The 24558-nt window shown below is 40.0% G+C and overlaps 2 protein-coding genes across 2 annotated transcripts in view; both read right to left on the bottom strand.

Annotated features, from left to right (window-relative positions):
• LOC124620145 (neural-cadherin-like) overlaps positions 1-11072 on the bottom strand; it is a 141829-nt gene extending 130757 nt beyond the window's left edge. The window contains exon 1 of the mRNA XM_047146815.1: positions 11045-11072. Coding sequence (XP_047002771.1) covers positions 11045-11072 — 28 coding nt within the window. The remainder of the gene's footprint in view (positions 1-11044) is intronic.
• A 128-nt stretch (positions 11073-11200) lies between these two features.
• LOC124620144 (neural-cadherin-like) overlaps positions 11201-24558 on the bottom strand; it is a 198212-nt gene continuing 184854 nt past the window's right edge. The window contains exon 10 of the mRNA XM_047146814.1: positions 11201-11494. Coding sequence (XP_047002770.1) covers positions 11201-11494 — 294 coding nt within the window. The remainder of the gene's footprint in view (positions 11495-24558) is intronic.

Below are 24558 nucleotides of genomic sequence, written 5' to 3'. Positions count from 1 at the left end.
CTGTTGAGAAATAAATATGTAGACATGAAGAAAAGAGATGTAGAATGTTAATAACATTTGTTTTATTTAAAATGCTTCAAGAGTTTTCATGTAAGAAATCCAGAGGTATTAGGTCCTGGCATGCCCTCACACACAATGATATGTATAGACAAAGGACTTTATTTCTTCAGTATTAATGGTGATAATGGCTGTGTTCTACTATTGCACACCGCGTACTGGTATGTAATTGTGACATCCTAATGCAACTACTACAGTATTAAATATCTGTGCTGGCATTATAAGCAGTTTCAGGAACAAGGGTAACAACTTGCCAAATGGTTGGTTGTCATCCAAACAAAACAAAACACTTTGATAACTTTCAGATGAATTTCCTTCAGAGCTACAGAGTACATAAACACTCATATATAGCTGTAAAGCTACACTGTCTGAATTGACTATGTTGTACTGGCACTGCAGCTCAGCTGGGGGTGAGGGCTTGTATTGAGTACAGGGGGTGAGGGGAGAAAGGAGATGGGGAGCAAAAGAGAGGGTTGCGAAAGGATAGCTAATGGCTGGGTGGGAGAGGCATCAGATGCATAGGACAGTTGTGAGGCAATGTAAGCTTTGTCCAGCCATAGGCAGGGGTGAACTGAGTGCAGCACATAATGATGTAGAGGGGTGGGTTGAAAGGCGGAGATAGAACAGAGGAAGACAGAGACTGTGGAAAGAAGGATATAATTGTAGGGTGAGTGAGGTTAGGGCCATTGGGCATAGGTGGAGGTGTATCTAGGCAGTGGCTAGTTGAGATTGTAGCCATCTGGACTAAGGGGAACAAAGGATGTGTTGCATGAACAACCCCCATCCATGTAATTTAGAGGAACTGCAGCTGGTAGGAAGTATCCAGATGGCATGGATTGTGAATCAGCCATTGAAATCAAGCATGTAGTGCTCAGCAGTGTGTTATGCCATTGGGTGGGCAACTCTGCTCTTGGCAACAGGTTGGTGGTGGCTGTTCCTTTTGTTTGACAGCTGACTTGTGATCGTGCCCACTGAGAATGGTATGTAGAAATTACAGCAGAGAAGGCATTTAACATGACTGCTTTGACAGGTGTCCCTGTCTCTGATAAAATAGAATATGCTTCTGAGGGGACTAGAGCCCCCACCATGGGAAAACTTCTGACACTACTGCATTGTGAGAAAACTATCACTTTTAGCAATTATGGGGACAGGAGATGACAAGGTTGTTGAAGGAGGATAAGGACCTATTCAATTCCAACAGTACGTAACCTGTTATGCCTATTACACAACACCACATTACCAATAGGACTCTGTGCTCCAGAACCGTTGCAGGGTGTCAATGTCTGTTGTTGTTGTGGTCTTCAGTCCTGAGACTGCTTTGATGCAGCTCTACATGCTACTCTATCCTGTGCAAGCTTCTTCATCTCCCAGTACATACTGCAGCCTGCATCCTTCTGAATCTGCTTAGTGTATTTATCTCTTCGTCTCCCTCTATGATTTTTACCCAGCACGCTGCCCTCCAATACTAAATTGGGGATCCCTTGATGCCACAGAACGTGTCGTACCAACCGATCCCTTCTTCTAGTCAAGTTGTACCACAAACTCCTCTTCTCCCCTATTCTATTCAATACCTCCTCATTAGTTACGTGATCTACCCATCTAATCTTCAGCATTCTTCTGTAGCACCACATTTCAAAAGCTTCTATTCTCTTCTTGTCCAAACTGTTTATTGTCCATGTTTCACTTCCATACATGGCTACACTCCATACGAATACTTTCAGAAATGACTTCCTGACACTTAAATCTATACTCGATGTTAACAAATTTCTCTTCTTCAGAAATGCTTTCCTTGCCATTGCCAGTCTACATTTTATATCCTCTCTACTTTGACCATCATCTGTCACTTTGCTCCCCAAATAGCAAAACTCCTTTACTACTTTAAGTGTCTAATTTCCTAATCTAATTCCCTAAGCATCACCCGACTTAATTTGACTACATTCCATTATCCTCATTTTGCTTTTGTTGACGTTCATCTTATACCCTCCCTTCAAGACACTGTCCATTCCATTCAACTGCTCGTCCAAGTCCTTTGGTGTCTCTGACAGAATTACAATGTCATCGGTGAACCGTAAAGTTTTTATTTCTTCTCCATGGATTTTAATACCTACTCTGAATTTTTCTTTTGTTTCCTTTACTGCTTGCTCAATATACAGATTGAATAACATCGGGGAGAGGCTACAACCCTGTCTCACTCCCTTCTCAACCACTGCTTCCCTTTCATATCCCTCGACTCTTATAACTGCCATCTGGTTTCTGTACAAATTGTAAATAGAAATTCGCTCCCTGTATTTCACCCCTGCCACCTTCAGAATTTGAAAGAGAGTATTCCAGTCAACATTGTCAAAGGCTTTCTCCAAGTCTACAAATGCTAGAAACGTAGGTTTGCCTTTTCTTAGTCTAGCTTCTATGATAAGTTGTAGGGTCAGTATTGCCTCACGTGTTCCCATATTTCTACAGAATCCAAACTGATCTTCCCTGAGGTCGGCTTCTACCAGTTTTTCCATTCATCTGTAAAGAATTCGCGTTAGTATTTTGCAGCCGTGACTTATTAAACTGATAGTTTGGTAATTTTCACACCTGTTAACACCTGCTTTCTTTGGGATTGGAATTATTATATTCTTCTTGAAGTCTGAGGGTATTTCACCTGTCTCATACATTTTGCTCACCAGATGGTAGAGTTTTGTTAGGACTGGCTCTCCCAAGGCCATCAGTAGTTCTAATGGAATGTTGTCTACTCCTGGGGCCTTGTTTCGACTCAGGTCTTTCAGTGCTCTGCCAAACTCTTCATGCACTATCGTATTCTCCCATTTCAACTTCATCTACATTCTCTTCCCTTTCTATAACATTTCCCTCAAGTACATCGCCCTTGTATAGTCCCTCTATATACTTCTTCCACCATTCTGTTTTCCCTTCTTTGCTTAGAACTGGGTTTCCATCTGAGCTCTTGATATTCATACAAGTGGTTCTCTTTTCTACAAAGGTCTCTCTAATTTTCCTGTAGGCAGTATCTATCTTACCCCTAGTGAGATAAGCCTCTACATCCTTACATTTGTCCTCTAGCCATGCCTGCTTAGCCATTTTGCACTTCCTGTCAATCTCATTTTTGAGACGTTTGTATCCCTTTTTGCCTGCTTCATTTACTGTATTTTTGTATTTTCTTCTTTCATCAAATAAAGTCAATATTTCTTCTGTTACCCAAGGATTTCTGCTAGCCCTCATCTTTTTACCTATTTGATCCTCTGCTGCCATCACTATTTCATCCCTCAAAGCTACCCATTCTTCTTCCACTGTATTTCCTTCCCCCATTTCTGTCAATTGTTCCCTTATGCTCCCCCTGAAACCTGTATAGCCTCTGGTTTAGTCAGTTTATCCAGGTCCCATTTCCTTAAATTACTACCTTTTTGCAGTTTATTTAGTTTTAATCTACAGTTCGTAACCAACAGATTGTGGTCAGAGTCCACATCTGCCCCTGGAAGTGTCCTATAGTTTAAAACCTGGTTCCTAAATCTCTGTCTTACCATTATATAATCTATCTGAAACCTGTCAGTATCTCCAGGCTTCTTTCATGTATACAACCTTCTTTTATGATTCTTGAACCAAGTGTTAGCTATGATTAAGTTATGCTCTGTGCAAAATTTTACCAGGCGGCTTCCTCTTTCATTTCTTACCCCCAATCCATATTCACCTACTACGTTTCCTTCTCTCCCTTTTCCTGCTATCGAATTCCAGTCACCCATGACTATTAAATTTTCGTCTCCCTTCACTACCTGAATAATTTCTTTTATCTCATCATACATTTCTTCAATATCTTTGTCATCTGCAGAGCTAGTTGGCATATAGACTTGTACTACTGTGGTAGGTGTGGGCTTCATGTGTATCTTGGCCACAATAATACATTCACTATGCTGTTTGTAGTAGCTTCCCCGAACTCCTATTTTTTTATTCATTATTAAACCTACTCCTGCATTACCCCTATTTGATTTTGTATTTATAACCCTGTATTCACCTGACCAAAAGTCTTGTTCCTCCTGCCACTGAACTTCACTAATTTCCACTATATCTAACTTTAACCTGTCCATTTCCTTTTTTAAATTTTCTAATCTACCTGCCCGATTAAGGGATCTGACATTCCATGCTCCAATCCATAGAACGCCAGTTTTCTTTCTCCTGATAACGACGTCCTCCTGAGTAGTCCCCTGCCCGGAGATCCAAATGGGGGACTATTTTACCTCCGGAATATTTTACCCAAGAGGACGCCATCATCATTTATCCATACAGTAAAGCTGCATGCCCTCGGGAAAAATTACGGCCGTAGTTTCCCCTTGCTTTCAGCCGTTCGCAGTACCAGCTCAGCAAGGCTGTTTTGGTTAATGTTACAAGGCCAGATCAGTCAATCATCCAGACTGTTGCCCCCGCAACTACTGAAAAGGCTGCTGCCCCTTTTCAGGAACCATACGTTTGTCTGGCCTCTCAACAGATACCCCTCCGTTGTGGTTGCACCTGCGGTACGGCTATCTGTATCGCTGAGGCACGCAAGCCTCCTCACCACCGGCAAGGTCTAGACTATAGGCAGTATGAAACAATGTCATTACCACATCGCTGTGAATATGTAGAGCTACTGACACCAGTTGGAGATATAACATGGGGATCATATATAAACTGTGGTTACTGTACCAAGCATACATTGTCAGTGTCACCAGATACACTTTGAGTTGCAAACTGTACCAATAATATTTCAACACCTTGTGACACCACATGGTCGAACCTTCCCATCTGTTATATTTTTTCTGCTCCAAAAATTAACCAAATTTTCTCTGCTAATTTTTATATTATTTTCAATGCATTTATCTATTGGCAGGTGACACTTACATAAAAATCTCAAGATTTTATTTAGACTTGATTTCACTCGAATTTATTGTTCAGATTATTATTTTGGTTGTTCTGTTTACACTGGTGTCATTAGTTTTCATTAGGGCACTTATAATTAAGAAAATACAATTACAGTTTGTAAATGCAAAATGCTATTAGCTAATCAATATACACTCCTGGAAATGGAAAAAAGAACACATTGACACCGATGTGTCAGACCCACCATACTTGCTCCAGACACTGCGAGAGGGCTGTACAAGCAATGATCACATGCACGGCACAGCGGACACACCAGGAACCGCGGTGTTGGCCGTCGAATGGCGCTAGCTGCGCAGCATTTGTGCACCGCCGCCGTCAGTGTCAGCCAGTTTGCCGTGGCATATGGAGCTCCATCGCTGTCTTTAACACTGGTAGCATGCCGCGACAGCGTGGACGTGAACCGTATGTGCAGTTGACGGACTTTGAGCGAGGGCGTATAGTGGGCATGCGGGAGGCCGGGTGGACGTACCGCCGAATTGCTCAACACGTGGGGCGTGAGGTCTCCACAGTACATTGATGTTGTCGCCAGTGGTCGGCGGAAGGTGCACGTGGCCGTCGACCTGGGACCGGACCACAGCGACGCAAGGATGCACGCCAAGACCGTAGGATCCTACGCAGTGCCGTAGGGGACTGCACCGCCACTTCCCAGCAAATTAGGGACACTGTTGCTCCTGGGGTATCGGCGAGGACCATTCGCAACCATCTCCATGAAGCTGGGCTACGGTCCCGCACACCGTTAGGCCGCCTTCCGCTCACGCCCCAACATCGTGCAGCCCGCCTCCAGTGGTGTCGCGACAGGCGTGAATGGAGGGACGAATGGAGACGTGTCGTCTTCAGCGATGAGAGTCGCTTCTGCCTTGGTGCCAATGATGATCGTATGCGTGTTTGGCGCCGTGCAGGTGAGCGCCACAATCAGGACTGCATACGACCGAGGCACACAGGGCCAACACCCGGCATCATGGTGTGGGGAGCGATCTCCTACACTGGCCGTACACCACTGGTGATCGTCGAGGGTACACTGAATAGTGCACGGTACATCCAAACCGTCATTGAACCCATTGTTCTACCATTCCTAGACCGGCAAGGGAACTTGCTGTTCCAGCAGGACAATGCACGTCCGCATGTATCCCGTGCCACCCAACGTGCTCTAGAAGGTGTAAGTCAACTACCCTGGCCAGCAAGATCTCCGGATCTGTCCCCCATTGAGCATGTTTGGGACTGGATGAAGCGTCGTCTCACGCGGTCTGCACGTCCAGCACGAACGCTGGTCCAACTGAGGTGCCAGGTGGAAATGGCATGGCAAGCCATTCCACAGGACTACATCCAGCATCTCTACGATCGTCTCCATGGGAGAATAGCAGCCTGCATTGCTGCGAAAGGTGGATATACACTGTACTAGTGCCGACATTGTGCATGCTCTGTTGCCTGTGTCTATGTGCCTGTGGTTCTGTCAGTGTGATCATGTGATGTATCTGACCCCAGGAATGTGTCAATAAAGTTTGCCCTTCCTGGGACAATGAATTCACGGTGTTCTTATTTCAATTTCCAGGAGTGTATTTGAGAAGAGTGACCCACACCAACAGAATTTCTACAGTCCCACTCTCCAGTAAAATACTTTAAACAGGGGTGCTATTCAAACTTGGAGAAAAAAAATCTCTGAAAATTCCAGATGCAAGGATGAAGATTGTGTCAAGAAGCCCCTGCTAAATTACTGGTGAGTGTGGGTGGGACAGGGGGCATATGACAATAATGACTTTTCTTTCCTCTCAGGTGAGCTATATACAAGCCATAAGCTGTAGTTTAAGTGCAGTTTTTAAACACTGATAATTTACATGTAATAATGTTAATATAATAAACACAGTTTGAAATATTATGTATTTTAAATTAAAAATGCAGAATTCCTGCATATTCCATGAAATTCCTGAAATTGCCTGAGATGAGATGTAACTACCTGAGAATTCCAGGTTTTCCAGAAGAATCACCACACTGTTGAATTCTCAGAAACTAATTAAATGAAGAGGTAATTAGTATTCAACTTCATAAGCAGTCCTATTTTCGACTGCAGATTTCATCAGAGCCACTATTAGAGTATGAGTTTTGCTTATATACTTTACTTTAATTTTTCCTGTACAGAGTGATGTACAGCACTAATTAATTAACCAACAAATTCATAGTTCCCTCTGATTTACTATAATTTGCAATATGGTAGTTATACAAGTAAATAAGGAGCTGTCACGTAACAATAATAGTGTCCATTTATTTATCTAAATTCTTAACCCGAAACATTTTCTACAAGCTATATCACATTAGTTCATGCAATTCATTCAAAATAGAGAAATCCAGCCTAGCCAATTTTCATGGCATAATATAGTTTACAACATAACAGTTCATTCTTAAGCCCATCTACAAGCATGTAGACACCACCCGAAACTGACAGTTCAGGGATAGACAGCCTGTGACTAAGATTTATGTTGTGTGAAATCTCGGAGTTGGCTCATTTTGTACCTGAAAGTACTTGCACCTATAAGTAAGACACTCATTAACATTAATTTTTAAAGACTTTTGAGTGATTACAGTACTTCAAACTAAGAAACATTTTAAATGAACTAGGTTTTCATTAGCAAGAATATGTACTGTTATTGTCATTGGAACTAGTGATTGTTGGATGTAGTGATGCTCATTATGGACTGAATTACATGAACTACTGAAGTGTGATTCTTTTTAATAAATTACTATCGGACAGGGCTAAGTGAACTGTGACTTTTTCATATAAATGTGTCACAATAGAACTGTGGGGATGTAGAGCCACTGGCTCTACCCCCCAGTAATATCACTGCCCTACCGCAGCAAGAGCAACTGTATCATTGCCAGATCAATTCCCTGTAGTATGTGCTCTATACTAGACACATTGTGTATACACTTTGAGAATAAAAGTATTCATATTTACTAATGGGGGTGTGAGTGATCATTTACCATTGTAATTACCACACCTGCACCCCACTACCTAGATAACAATTAACTTTGCAGTGGGAAGAGAAAGTCTAAGTTGACATAAGTATTGTGGAACAAGCACACTAATTCTCACAGTGTGAGAAATGCAACTTTATAGGCATTGACACAGCTTTTAATTTATGACATTGCAAATTTTCTACCTGCATGAGTGGAGGACACACTTGCCTTATACTTTCAATTAATCATGTGTGTATGGTCAAAGTTGACTGGGTAAACAAGTGCTTGCTCAGAAATGGTGACAGTGTCTATAACTGAGATCAGGTAACACGATAAATGAAGTACATGTCCGAGTACATGTTACTAAGTGAAAATCCATTATACTCCTGCAGTGACCCTCAAAAGCCTGAGTGATAAAGTGTTAGGCTTAACCCTCTCAGACTTGAATTTTTTTCTGGATGAAGAAAACTTTTCTTTATGCTGCATTGCTCTTATGTGATTTTTTAATCAGTTTAGATGCAAGATTTAAACAAAGAGTGTACCTGTTTTCAAAATATACTTTGTACACTTGGCTTCTTTTTCATGGACTACGATAACTAATTTTGAAATATTCACTGTTGTAATAAATAAACTGATCATTCAATAACCACCATAAATATAACAATAAAAATAATGTTGATCTATACAGTGGAATATAGCTAACTGACCACTTATATGTATTCTGGCAGCCACAAGCTGCTGCGCTCTGCTACACTGACTTGTTAATATTTCTATTGAGAAACCCAACAGTTGGCAGCAGTTGTCCACAATTAAATTATGGAACATTCACAAATGTGTATATGAGATTTTCACTGCAGAAAAATATTTCTGTTACAGCTAAAAAACAATAAAATTTAATATACACAATTACAGCCAGGGGGTCTGAAAGAGTTAAATCACATAATATCTGAGAAATTACTATGCTATAAAATACACTCTTCACTACTTATGATAGGATGTCAGTGCTCAGTCAAAGGTATATATAGATCAGTCTGTGTCATCCAAGATATGCTTAACAGCACTGAGAAGAGGCAGAAAAGTTAAAAGATGGAGAACGGCTAAGGAGCAACAGGGGACAACTGGACAGAGGGGCTATGATTTTTCTCTCCATTGCTTACAAAGTAAAATTTGGGTAAGTATAAGTAATGGTATAAGAAGAGAGTCAAATCAGTCAATTGCCAGAGAGAAGAAGATTGGAACAACAAATATACTGTTTGGGGAGAAAAAAATAGTACATCTGGAAAGAAGATGTCGATTTTGATTTGATGACACATACGCCACGTGGGGGATAGTAGATGCACTGATAATGGTTTTAACATTGTCCACCAATAGATAGCATAGTGGCACAGGCACAAGAGCGCCATCTGTCTACAATTTAATAGGGAATGCCTACAGTAAGAAGGCTGTGTGGATGCAAATGTATAAAGCAAGCAGGCAGCCATGACATCAAGGTGCCCATGCTTAATACAGCCAAGTGAGCAAGTTTGAAAGGACTCAGACTGTTGTCTTCTGGGTGGCTGGATTGTCCTTTCAGAGAATTATCACAAAAGTTGGACACGCTGTGTCAGTTGTGCAATGATGTTGGTATCAGTGGTCATTGAACATTATCACACCTGTAGACCATGTTCTGGATGTCCACACAGCACAGATGACCACCAGGATCATCATATTGTAAGGGCAGCAGTGGCTGATCATGCAGCTACCACAGCACAGATAAGAGGGCTTGTGACACCAAATATGTCAACATGAACTGTTGAGAACCATTTATTAGCAGTGAGACTATGGGCACGCGCACCTCTAGCCTGTCTTCCACTCGTGCCACAGCATAAATGTGCATCGGTCAATTGGTGCCATCAGAGGATCACTTGAAAGATGGAATGAATTGCTGTGGTCTTCAGTGATGCAAGTGAATTCTACCTTCATGCAAGTGATGGTCATTTGCACATACAATGTAGACCTGGTGAGCACTGTCTCATAGAGTGCATTCATCCAAGACACACTGGCTGCAATCCAGGCCTTATGATCTGGGGTGCGATAAGCTACAACTCTCGTTCACTTTTGGTGTTTCTGGAGGGGATGTTAAACAGCACTCGGTATGTGCAGAATGTTGTTCGACTGATTTTTGCAACAGGAAGGTGATGTGTTGTTCCAACAGGATAATGCTCACCAACACACTGCTGATGAGGCTCCACTTTCTCTGCAAGTCATGCAACAACTACCGTGGCCAGCACAGTCTCTTGGACTAGTCTTCAATCAAGAACATGTGGGATATGATGAGATGAAAACTGAATCATGATTTGTTAGACAACAAGTCTTACAAAACTATGTGAACAGGTTGAGCAGGCATGGTATAATGTATCCCAGGACAGTATTCATCATCTGTATGATCGACTGGATGACAGAGTAAGTGCCTGCATTACTTCCCATGGAGGCTATACTATATACTATTATTGGTGTTTCAGCATGGGTCAATACCTGGTAGCTCAGATCTGCTTGTGCTACTGATCTATAAACATAGTCATTTCATGTACTCCATTATGCACTGTTGCAACAATAAATCTTGAGTCAATTGGAAACCTCTAAAAGGGTCTATAATTTTTTCTGGCAGTATAGGTACATAAACAAGAAGTTGATGACTATAAATCTGTTTCTGAACTTGCATTATTTGTTGGAGTATGTACATACAGCCATCCTCAATACTGACCTTTGTGTTTGAGATATGCACAACATTTATCAGCTCTAATTTAAGCATGTACGTAGAGCTCAAAAGACTTCTACACCAAGACTTATTACTGTCCTGACTATATTGCTTATATTCTAAATAGGATTTTCTATTATATTAAGATGAGTAAGCCCAGTTTATAGCTGAAGGCCACTAGAAAAATTCTAATGGACTGATCATTAGTAGTAGTAGTAGTAGTAGTAGTAGTAGTAGGAGGAGGAGGAGGAGGAGGAGGAATGTGTAAAAGAAGAGATGACTCAACAAGGATCTGCCAGAGTAAATTGATAATTTATGAGGAATAACAGAGAATGGGAAAAATTCTGACTGAACACAGTCAGCATTGAGACACCAGTGCCATTAATCACTGACAGCAAAACAACCAATTAGTGTCAGCCATTGCTAGCTGACTTATACTCAAGGCAAAAATTGTTTCACTGCCACACTAATGACCAACACACTTATTTTCCTGTAGTGCCTGTGCTAAAATAAAGTCACTTATCATGTATGAAAACAAAGCAGATCATTTTATGAAACCGAGAACTTACTTCTTTCATAAACTACAGTGAAAGAGGCATGAATATGATCATCTGCTGCAGGATCCATTCTAAAGAAGAATGGTGGGCCATTTTGCCTCATATAGTCATCATCATCTGCAGCTCGTATTTTCATAATTTCTCTTGGAGGCATATTTTCTGGTAATACAGATTTATAATCTTCCAGAAGGTGAGGAAAATTATCATTGATATCTTCAACTACAACATACAAAGTCGCAGTGGATGTTTTTGCTGGTATTCCATCATCAACAGCCAACACATGTACCTGTTAAATTAGATGAAAACTGATTAGATTAAACTGCAAATATACAGGGATTTTTCAGATAATGTATTTTACTCTGTGACTTACAAAATGATAAATCAAAGGAATATTTATTTAGGTAGATAAACATATGAAACATTACTCTTTCTGTAGAGTTATGAACATAATTTATTTAGTTATTTTACAGACAGTTGCTGCAATGAGTCATACTTTTTTAAATAGAAATTTTTTTTAACTATGTAGTTGATGTATTTAAATAAACTGTGCACATATCAATTTATGAAATTTCTATCAGTTTCAGTTACAGAGACAGAAACATTCAAAGTTTCAGGAGTGGATGCAACATGCTCTACATAACTGGAAGTCTTCAAATGGATGTTCCAGTGGCAAAATATTCATTCAAGTGAAGTGTTCAAATAAATGCCTGAATGCACAACTCACTACACCTTCTAAACAACCTTGATATCTCGCAACATAAGCCACAGTTGTTTCATTGCTATTGCATTGGTATTTGCCGAGAGTCAGCAACATGTCAATATATCTGTAGTAAGCCTTGCGTATAGCAGTGCAAGGATACATTCTGCAGCCTACCTGAACATGGCTCCAAACAGTGCAACAAGGAAGACTGTCGCTCCGTAACCTCAGGGACTTTGCATCTCATCTGTAGGCCATTTAGAAGGTGCCTTCAGTTGCCTTGTTTGAACAATTCTTTTAAATGAACTTACTGACACCAGAACTTTCATCTGAACACAACCAATTATGTACATCATGTTGCATCCACCCCTACAACTCTGAATGTTTCAAACTCCCTAACTAAAATTGACAGAAATTTCATAGACTGGTTTCTACACAGCTGATTTAAATTCATCAGCTACATGATAGAAAAAATAGCTCTGTTTAAAAATTATAACTCACTGTTTTAACACTCTGGAAAATAACTAAATAAACTACGTTCATAACTCTGCTGAAAGGGAAACTTTTCTTATGTTTACGTATTTAAATAAATGTTTCTCTCACTTATTATTTTGTAAGTTACAGAGAAAAACACCTAAATTGTAACACCATATAAAGAAGACAGACAATATTTTACATTTATTGCAAAAGAGATTTTTATGAACAACACAATACTGAGACCTACATGGATTTGATGAAAAGTATAAATTTCACTGTACTACTCCACAGTCTGACATGGTAAGTTGCACAGGATGAACCTGAACTCCACCGACAAACTTTTAGAGGTTGTTGAGCGACATCTTCTGAGTATTTTACTATAAGAGACCCATGGTCTCTGGTAGCTCATTACAGAGTAATAATGTACTTATTATTTATTCGGTTTGTTACCACAATCACCGTTATTTCTCTGAAAATACCTTCACAACAGAGAAGAAGCCTGTAACACACTATAACCAAACTGTACAACACAATGCAGAGAAATGCAACAACTCTCAGACAATTCCAAAGGAATGTGGTTGCCATTGCTGCAGGAAAAGCACATCATGGTGTTGTGCCACTCTTCCACTGCACTCAGTGAGTCCATACATGAAATGTATATCAACCAACTTTTCATCAGTAAAACGATTCTTTGTATCACTGTTAATATACAACACTGCCTGAAAAAAACAAACCCAAGACAGAAATGAACAGTACTGAATGTGAGCTTGCCGGTGAAGAGTGAAGTGGGTATTACTGTTGTTAACCACAACTGCCATGAATTAGTGAGAAAAGCTTGTTTTAAAAAAAGACACACAGTGGAGATTGTCAACATTTGTACTGTTGTGCATGTATGAAGGTGAGTCAAATGAAAACCTTAAATTTGTAATAATAAATCAAAATTTCGTGCTGCTATCCTGCAAGTTGGTAAGTGTGCTACAAACAGCATGCAGAATTGCCTGTTGGTAGCAGCATAGTGCAGATGCACACATACCATCACCGTATCAGTATAAAGATGGCCATCCCACTTACGACTTGCACCAGGCAAGAACACCGTTCTATTATTCGTTTTTTTGTGTGGTGAAGTTGTGAAACATATTGAAACTCATCGATGAATGAAGGTTCAGTATGGTGACACATGTTTGTCACAGCAGCAAGTCTACGAATGGAGTAGGAAGTTCGCAAATAGTATGACTTCAGTGGAAGATCTCCTCGTCCAGGTCAGGCATAACTAGTTGTGACTTCACAGAACACTGCAGCAGTTGAAACCATAGTGAAGGAAAACCACTGAGTGACACTGAATGACATTGCAGCATGTTTACAGATTAGTCATGGTTCAGCACACCACATTGTGTATGATGTGCTCTAGTTTCACAAAGTGTCTGCATGATGGGTGCCATGGCAGCTGATGCCTGAAATGAGAGAATGACGTGTTGATGCTTGTGAAGAACTTCTTCGGCACTTTGAACAAGAAGGTAATGGCTTCCTTGCAAGAATCGTTACTGGGGACAAAACCTGAGTTCACTTCCACCAACCACAAATAAAGAGAGCGAGCAAGGAATGGCGCCATTCCTCGTCACCAAAACCAAAGAAGTTTCAAACAGAACCATCAGCAGGGAAGGTTATGCTGACTCTCCCTTGGGACGAAAAAGGCATCATTTTGGAGCATTACATGCCTAGAGGGACCACGGTCACCAGTGCATCATACACAGATCTCCTAAAAAATCATCTGCAGCCTGCAATCAAATCACAGCGACGTGGATCTCTGTCAGCAGGTGTCCTTTTGCAACTTGACAATGCAAGGCCCCACACTGCCCGTACAACAGTTGTAACAATCACAGACCTGCATTTTGAGTGTCTTCCTCATCCGCCATACTCACCAGACCTTGCCCCAAGTGATTTCCACATGTTTGGACCACTCAAAGACGCAATGGGAGGAAAGAAGTTCCATTCTGATGAAGAGGTATGCCACGTGGTGCATAAGTGGTTGCGCAGACTACCAAAAGAATTTTTTTCTAAAGGAATTTATGAACTTTGTAAGCACTTGAGAACTCACATTGAGTGTGTGTGTGGGGGGGGGGGGGGGGGGGGGGGAGAAACAAAATGAAATGCCAAAACTGTGTAATGAGCTGCCAGAAACCATGGGTCATTATATCAAAATACTCACATGGTATCTCTGAACAACTTCTAAGGGTTTGTTGGTGGAGGTCTGGTTTATACTATATGTATGATGACTTTTAAAACATGAACATTACAAAAGAGAGCTATTAATTTCAAAGATAAACAATAATTGTGACTTGTCAGTGGATGGACTTTTCAAATAATGATAAATATGCCTTGCTATGAAATACAGATAAATTTCTCAGTAACAGCATTGCAGGAAAAGTGGGATCAATACTCAGGTTCCTTGACCTGGAAATAGGCAGGAAGGGCAGAAAAGTTACAATATGGATTGTGTATGGAAATAAAAAGAGATACATCATGATAGGATGAGAGGACAGCCCCAGTCACATGTTAGAAATGGATGAGATTGAAAAGCCTGAGAAGTTAGAAGTGGCAGAGATAAGAGAATATGTTTCACCACACAGAAACACTGAGGGGACATGCATTAGTACATATACAGTAAAAAGAAGAAGGTAATGGTAAAGAATCACTCAAGGAAAGAAAAGATAAAAACCCACAAAATGTAAAAGAAGAACTCATAAAAGGAAAGTTCTCTTTGGATTAGTGGCTATGAGAGCTTAGGAAACTGGTCTTGCTAGTATAAGAGATGAGTGGTTGTTCTTGTCTGAATGTGCAGGAATGTAATGTGGAATGGAGATAGGAAAACTACAGATGAAGTAACTATAATGAAGTTTTGGACTGAGCCATATCAGTTAGATGTACAAGAAAAAATGCATTCCCTGTGAAAGGTGAAAATCCAAGTTTGAGTTTCCAGCTAAGCATACAACTTTAATTTCTAATAAAATTTTTTGCAGTGCTTCTTTGTTCCAGAGTGAAAAACTCATTCTAAAACATGTACACCCATCTTCAGGTAAGACTTAAGAATCAGTCAGTGCTGCCACAAGAACCAGGATCAACTGTTAATTTGATGCTCTTGATGTAAATGTATTTCTTTTAAATTTGATTCCATGTCTCTTTTACATACATGAGGGCATTCTTTTACTGTTCCATGTGATACTCTTGATTCCCATTCTCATACTCATATTCCATAAACATTTCCTCAATGTGGTATTATTTGCCTCAATGAACATGGGCTTACATACAATAATATTAAAATTGTTAATAAAAGTGAAAATTTCATAGTTGCCAACAGCTTTATGTTAGAAATCACTTGCAGACTCATGCATACTTACTCATATGAGATAAGGAATGATCTTAATTATGTGAATGAAGAGTGTATAGATGAAAGCTGCTGTGTTGAGTTAAGGAACATAAATGTCACAAGTTTCTGTTTACTTAGTACCAGAGAAGGCTAAAATTTAAGCTGCTCCAGTCAATTTTTAGTGCTTGCTCAAAAATCTCAACAAACAAAAAAGGAAAAGGATTGTAATAGCTGCTGACTTCAGTATTAATCTCATGGTGAAACACAATGGCATGTCCAAATTTACTGATGTAATATAAATTTTTGGCTATAAACTTCATGGAAGCTACTACAGTATAAGCATAGTCCGCGACCTGTATAGATAATATTTGAATAAACTGTGTTTGAAGATGATTATAACTTTGCATTGATTGACTTGTTCCGTTGGTTCTTGGTAGAATATTTTGTACATTATGAATGAAACACACATAACACCGGTGTAATATTCTACAATATTTATTATTTGATACATGAATCAGTTTTCAGCTGTTACTTCATCATTAGGTACAAAGATAAGCATGTGGCGCAGAGAAATTTTGTTGGATTAAAGATTTTAAACTAGTGCACATACAGAGTATATGCATTTCTAGGGATGAAAATGTTAATGTTAGAACAGGAATAAAACAAGTCTGGTTATTTCAGTGTGAAAGCAATTTATGATTACTTAACTAAGATAAAATATGTGATACATTGACTAATGAACAACAGACAAATTACAACAATTGTATATAGAAGAACATAACTGAACAATAAGCTTTGGTGACATATTCCAAAAATGTGGCTTAACAAAATAATCTTGTCTGTAATAGATAATAAATTGAAAAAGATAGGATATAATAGTGATAACAAGCAGGTGAGTGATGCAGCTGTGACTAATTTTTTTTAACACAACAAGAGAAATTACAGTAACTGAGAAATGAAATGGAGCATGTGGGTAAGAGGGGTAATTTACAACCTGGCCTGGATGGGATTTTGAGTAGTATTTGCAGTCAGCAGTGCTCAGTGAGGGAATTGTGTCTGGCCATTCAGTACTAGGCTTGGGTTTATAGACATGTGTCCATTTCCATAATTTCAAGACAGTTTATCTTCCTTCCTTTGTGGATGTAACGTAATCCTTCAAGTTTCTCCATTGATATTTGTCATGTACAAAATCAGAACATTTGGGTAAAATGACACAGCACTAAAAAGCTTGCAATTTAACTCTTTAACAACATATTTTAAATTACCTGAAACTTATTAATATAAGAGATAATTAACATATAAACTTCCATACCATCATGTTTCCTGTGGCAGGTTTGACTCTGGGCTTGTTAGATTCTGAAGTTTGCCACTGTACTTTTGCTATCCTAATTTTTATGGGTACTATGACATCCTTCACTAATTAAGATTTTGGATAATTTATTATAATGTAAAATAATTTTCAGAATACTTGGTAAGTAGGGCATTCCTTATGCAGAAGCATAAGATGATTCTATATATTTTTATAATTTATCAAATATATCTAAAAACAAAGATGATGAGACTTACCAAACAAAAGCGCTGGCAGGTCGATAAACACACAAACAAACACAAACATACACACAAAATTCTAGCTTTCGCAACCAACGGTTGCTTCATCAGGAAAGAGGGAAGGAGAGGGAAAGACGAAATGATGTGGGTTTTAAGGGAGAGGGTAAGGAGTCATTCCAATCCCGGGAGTGGAAAGACTTACCTTAGGGGGGAAAAAAGGACAGGTACACACTCGCACACACGCACATATCCATCTGCACATACACAGACACAAGCAGACATTTTTGTTTGGATATCATGTTTGCGTACATCTTCCCACCACCAGTCTGGTCACTAACATCATCTATCCCACCAAAGACAGGGCTACAAGTGAAACTAGTCATGTGGTCTACACGCTAAGCTGCAACCACCGTGCTGCATTCTATGTAGGCATGACAACCAACAAGCTGTCTGTCCACATGTGTGGCCACCGACAAACTGTGCCCAAGAAACAAGTGGACCACCCTATGGTTGAACATGCTGCCTAATATGACATCCTTAATTTCAATGACTGCTGCACAGCCTGTGCCATATGGATCCTTCCCACCAACACCAGCTTTTCTGAATTGTGCAGGTGGGAACTTTCCCTGCAATACATCCACATTCCCATAACCCTCCTGGCCCCAAACTTTGTTAGTCACTGTTCTCACCCATCCAGCCCCTTCCCTGTTCCCTTTCCACCACTACACATCTGCATTCCACCACCACATCCAATCTTTTTATTTCTCTCCTTTTCCGCTACCTCCCCCCTTTCTCCACCTCTCCACTGTCCTCAGTCTAATCTGCAGCACTTCACTGTTTGCCGACCCCACCATACTATCTCTCCCCCTCACCACTCCAACCTCTTCCTTACCCCCACCCTGTCGCTACTCCCATCATGCACTGGTGCTGCTACTCACAGTGTAGTTTCAGTTGCCTGAGACTGCAGCCATGTGTGTGAGTTGCGTTTGCATTTGTGTGTGTGTGTGTGTGTGTGTGTGTGTGTGTGTGTGTGTGCCTACTGTCAATGAAGGCCTTAACAGCCAAAATCTATAATTGTGAGAGTCTTTTTGTTGTGCCTATCTGCAATTCAGCATCTCCACTATATGGTGAGTAACAGCTTTCCTTCTCATAATATTCCATCCTATATTTTCCATTGTTTTATTTTAATATACGAAAACATTTTTAAATCTAAATCTATGGAAACTGGTATTTGAGTTCTAAAGAAATGTGTGTTAGGTGTGAAAATGTCTATGGAAATATCACGACAAGAACTGAAAATGCAGGAATAACAAAGAGCTCCAATTGCAGCTACAAGAATGATTTGTGGTCAGACGTAAATTCTGAAAAGTCAGGGCTTCCATGGCCTACAGTAGTGTGAAAAATTTAGAAGATGTGGCAATTTGTGAACAACATAAAAATTGGATAAAAGAAAAAACAATCTGTGCAGATCATATAGTAAGAATGCAAGCTGGAAATACAGGCTAACTTCCTATTAAAAAAAAATAGGTAGTTTTGAATTTACAAGGGGCTTGCATGTGTACTGCACAGAAAAAGAATACTGTTACCCATTATTTTGGAAACTACACATCTTAACTTTATGAAATTATAAAGTTCTTACATAGCAGTCAAAAATGATTTGAGGAGTATCATTTTTTCCACATGTGTTACCCCCTCTATACAAAGAGAATTTTACACTACCCACACACCAGCTGAAATTATAGGCATACATCCACAGTATATGGAGATGAAAATATGGAATCAATTAATGGTCAAAAAGATATTTAATATGAAGCTAGAGACTCTGAAAATAAGACTACAGCACATTCTGTAGGAGACTAATACTATGCAGTAGAATAAAACAATGGAAACTCTAGGAAGGAATATCAACAATATAGGAAAAGATATATTGCTCTAACTATAAAGAAGATATGTTAATTTACAATAACACACAATTAAAAGACACTTATATAAGGCTTTCAGCCACAGCCTTCTTCAGCAAAACGGAAAGACACACCATTCATACACACAAGCAAGCACACCTCATGCACATATGACTGCCAACTCCAGCATGTTGGGCCAGAATGCAACTATCAAGTGGGACACAAGCAGCAATCTGGAGGGTTCAGGGAAGGAGAAGGGATATTAGTGTATGGGTAGGAAGAGAGATGAACACTGTTAGTGGAAATGAAATGAAATGGTCATGTTGCATTGTTAGCTGGAAGGCCCATTTTGCGATAGTTTGGCCACCAGGTTGCAAGTCTTATTTCAGATGACATTGGGCAACTTACATGTTGGTGATGATTAGGACAATACAACACCCAGTCCACGAGTGGATAAAATCACCAACCCAGCTGAGAATCGAACCCAGGCGTGCTGCATGGGAGGCAAACATATTACCACTCAGCTAAGCAGGCAGACTGTCCGGTCGAGTGCCCAGGGAACAGAGTGCCAACAAGCCTAGCCTCAGGAGGCTGTGGGACAGTGGGGTGAGCAAAAAAGGAGAGGAGTGGGGAAAGATGGGCAGGTGCATTGGCAGAGGGTGGCAAATAAACAGGGTGGGAGATGAGAATAGAGAGGAGACGACAGGACAGAGAGGATGGAAACTGTTGGGTGGAGGGTGTGGGGACAGTATGTTATTGTAGGTTGTGGCCTGGATAGTTAAGGGAGCAGAGAATGTGTTGTAAGGATAACTCCCATTTGCGCAGTTCAGAAAAGCTGGTAGTGGAAGGAAGGGTCCATATGGCTCGGGTAGCGAAGCAGCCATTGAAATGAAGTATGTTATACTCAGTTGCATGTTATGTAAGAGGATGGTATACTTTGCTCTAACCCACAGTTTGGCACTGGCAATTCATTCTGGTGGACAGTGGGTTGGTAGTCATACACCACTATAAAAAGCTGTGCAATGATTGCAGCACAGCTGGTAAATGTCATGACTGGCTCGCCCTCTGATAGGGTATGATAAACTTGTCACAGGAATGGGATAGGAAGTGCTGGGTGGATGGATTGAGTGGGTCTTGCACCTTGGTCTTCCACGGGAATATGATTCTTGTGGCAAGGGCTTGGGATGGGAGTGGCATAGGGATGGACTGGGATGTTGTGGAGGTTGGCTGGGCGATGGACCACCACATTAGGAGGGGTGGGAAGTATCTCAGGTAAGATAATAGGTAATCAAAGTCCTGGCAAAAGATGCAGTTCAGTTGTTCCACACCTGGGTGAGAAAGGACACACTCCTCTGAGGTTGGTCCTTAGGGGTGATGGATGGGTGGTGTCTTTCACAGACAGGCATTGTCGCCTGTACCCAGTCTGTAAACAGATCTCCCATGCTATTTCCCCTTGGTGAGACCCTCAGCATACATTTAAATCTACACCTATGCTCTGCAAACTACTGGGAGGTGCATGGCAGAGGGTACATCCCATGTACCAGTTATTTGGGTTTTTTCCTGTTCTGCTCGCTTATGGAGCACAGGAAAAATTACTGTTTGAATACTTCTGTGCATGCAATAATCGTTCTAACCCAGGCACGGCTTGTGGTTTCTATAATGGGGAAGACTGCGGCATTTATTGATCGGAGCCAACATAGACCTCGGGTTACGCTACAGATTAGTCTGACATAAACAACTAAGAAATCAGGGGGAGGGGGATGGACAGATCACTCTCTACCCATAATTTTATGTACTGTATCTTCTATAATCAGGTATTAAATATCATTAGAAGATAACTTCAAGTTAAAATCTTTGGTTAGTGCTTTTATACATCATCATTACATTTTGTGACACTTTGCAGCAAATCATATGAAAAGACGCGTTTCGGAGAGATCTTTAATGTGATGAATGTTAACTTTGCAGCTGCTTAATATTTTTGGTGTTTTCAGTTCTAAACTTAAGGCATTTACTGTTGTTTACCTCCAAAGCTCGAAGTTTATGAATTCTCATGACAATACTGTGATGTTTTAGTGATGTCACAGGTCTTGTACTGTGATTGGGTGGCATGAGCAATCCATGCAACTGCCATATTAATTCACATGTTTGAGAAGCGAACAATTCATATTTATTGTGTATTATGAAAATATGCATTTATGTCAAATAGCGCACTAAAGATCTCTCCAAAATATGTAATTTTTAGTATGGTTTGTTGTGCTAAAGTACACAAAATGTGACACTGTAGCGCAACACACTGTACTGGTACCAAAAGTGATTCGTTTTGGAAAACGTCATCACGTTTATGACTGGCTAAACATGACACTAGCCTTTTTTACTCACTTCACTTAATAGGCTAAGTAGGACTTAATATAAGGAAATTACCTCTTATCAATTATGAATGCACGTTTGCTTACCTCAGTTCATTTGTTTATAGAGGAAGTCATCTCATCTCCCCTTTTGCGCAGCAAAATGGTCTATGACCATTTCATTTAAATTTGGCCAATTTAGTAATTCTTTTTCTAGGGAACACATTGCAAGTGCACAAAGTCTGCCCTCATTCATAGTGTTGCGCATGAATGTTTTCACTTGCTTTAAGCATTCTGCCTCTCTGGTCATGATAGGGAAGATTACTATTATTTGCAGAAGTTTTACACATTCAGGAAAAGCTTTAGCCAGATTGTTATTGTAAAGAAAGTTCAACAAGGTCAAAGCACCTGACACCTTCATAAAATCTTTTCGGCTGTTCAACACGTTCAGCTCATGACACAGATCTGAAGACTGTAAATTGAACAAATTAACAGCTATTTTAAGCTCTTTTTCTGGAAAAATAGTGTGATGTTTTGCAAACAACAATGGATTAAACAGCTGTGAAATCGATAAGTGATCATTGAAACTGAATCATTCCCTGATCTGAGTTGTGATGAGGTAGCAAACGTTTCATGCACACACTATTCTTGATTCTGTGAAACGTCCCCATTTTGCAGTTGGTTCTACCTGTTCCCAGTGATTGTCAGTTTCAAGTGAGGCCCTAATTTGCCGGACAGAATCTGCAAAGTGCGATACATATTCAGCAGTTTTCACTGCATCAATATTCTTCTGCTGCAGTTGATTAAAGAGAATGTCACAATGAGGCATTACTATATTAAAAAAATTTAGCCAGAAGAGGAAATCTTCATCTTGCATGAAACCTTTCAGTCCCGTGGCCTCGTAATCACTGGCATCATCATCAATAATTCTTTCTAGGCACTCAACAATTTCCTTTTGGTATTTTTACACAGTGGTTACGCTCCGTGATTTAAAATTCCATGCAATGGACTGAAGACAGGTAGGAATACGCTTCCTCACTACTTCGTCAAGAATGTCTGTACGGCTAGAAGACCGGGAAAAGAAGGTGGAAATTCCTTCCAAGTTGCTAAAGAAGATCCGCACTTGTTTATTGCCCGTCACACAATCTTCAACAATTAAATTTAAATGATGGGTGTAACAGTGAACAAAGTGAGCATTCCTGTACATTTCTCTAATTCTACTTTGAACTCCACTTTTATGGCCACTCATAACAGGAGCACTGTCTTAACACTGAGCTGTCAGTTTTTCAGGTGTTTTATGTACATTCATTTTCTCTAGATCGCAGAGAACAGCTGCAGTTACATCGTCTGCACTGTCACTTTTTGGGTGTACAAAGGAAACAAATCTTTCATTTATTTGTCCCAGTAGCTCATAGTGAATTATTAGGACCAGTTGTGATAAATCTGCACAGTCAGTAGTTTCATCAACTTCTATTGTGAGAAAAATTGCCTTCGACAGTTCACTCCTGATGAGATTGAGGCATACTTCATAAATTGATTCCAGGAGTTCATTTTGAATTGTCTTCGATAGGCCTAAGAAAACACGGTTTTCTGATTTCTCAATGTGCTGGTTCAAGACGCAGTCCAGTTCTGCCATAAGACTGACTAATCCTCGAAAAATTCCTGGGTTTTTGGAATCTTCTGTTTCGTCGTGGCCCCTTAAGGCAAGCTCGAATTTGCTGCAAAATTTAATACAGTCTATCAGTTTACCCAGAATATACCAATTTTTTGATACATTTTCATTATATATCTTTATATTCCCCCCCATGAACCATGGACCTTGCCGTTGGTGGGGAGGCTTGCGTGCCTCAGCGATACAGATGGCCGTACCGTAGGTGCAACCACAACAGAGGGGTATCTGTTGAGAGGCCAGACAAACATGTGGTTCCTGAAGAGGGGCAGCAGCCTTTTCAGTTGTTGCAGGGGCAACAGTCTGGATGATTCACTGATCTGGCCTTGTAACATTAACCAAAACGGCCTTGCTGAGCCGGTACTGCGAACGGCTGAAAGCAAGGGGAAACTACGGCCGTAATTTTTCCCAAGGACATGCAGCTTTACTGTATGATTAAATGATGATGGTGTCCTCTTGGGTAAAATATTCCGGAGGTAAAATAGTCCCCCATTCAGATCTCCGGGCGGGGACTACTCAAGACGACGTCGTTATCAGGAGAAAGAAAACTGGCATTCTACGGATCGGAGCGTGGAATGTCAGATCCCTTAATCGGGCAGGTAGGTTAGAAAATTTAAAAAGGGAAATGGATAAGTTAAAGTTAGATATAGTGGGAATTAGTGAAGTTCAGTGGCAGGACGAACAAGACTTTTGGTCAGGTGAATACAGGGTTATAAATACAAAATCAAATAGGGGTAATGCAGGAGTAGGTTTAATAATGAATAAAAAAATAGGAGTGCGGGTTAGCTACTACAAACAGCATAGTGAACGCATTATAGTGGCCAAGCTAGACACAAAGCCCATGCCTACTACAGTAGTACAAGTTTATATGCCAACTAGCTCTGCAGATGATGAAGAAATAGATGAAATGTATTTATTTATTTTTATTATATATTATTTTTTATATTATATTATATTTATTTTTATTGTATATTTTTATTATATAATTTTTCCCACGCGGAATGTTTCCTTCCATTATATTTATTTTTATTTATTTATTTATTTATTTAACCTGATCAGATTAGGGCCATCAGGCCCTCTCTTACATCGGACCAGTGTTCCACACATGCAGCATTTCACACAGCAGAGTAACATCATGAACATAGTTTAAATGAGAAAATTAGCTTACTCTAGTGACAATATGAATAAAGACTAGTGACTAAGACCTAATAAAGTAAATGCTGGCAGTATTTTTACATCAGGTGCTATACATACAGATTATGGTGAAAGCAATAATAATAACAGTAAAAAAAATCAAATAATAATGACTAATGACAAACATGAGAAAGATTCGCAATAGTAATGAAGGT

The sequence above is a fragment of the Schistocerca americana genome, chromosome 6 (genome assembly GCF_021461395.2).
Source record: "Schistocerca americana isolate TAMUIC-IGC-003095 chromosome 6, iqSchAmer2.1, whole genome shotgun sequence".
NCBI lineage: Eukaryota > Metazoa > Arthropoda > Insecta > Orthoptera > Acrididae > Schistocerca > Schistocerca americana.
Note: the sequence above shows the minus strand (reverse complement) of the source record. Positions and strands in the feature narration are given on the sequence as shown.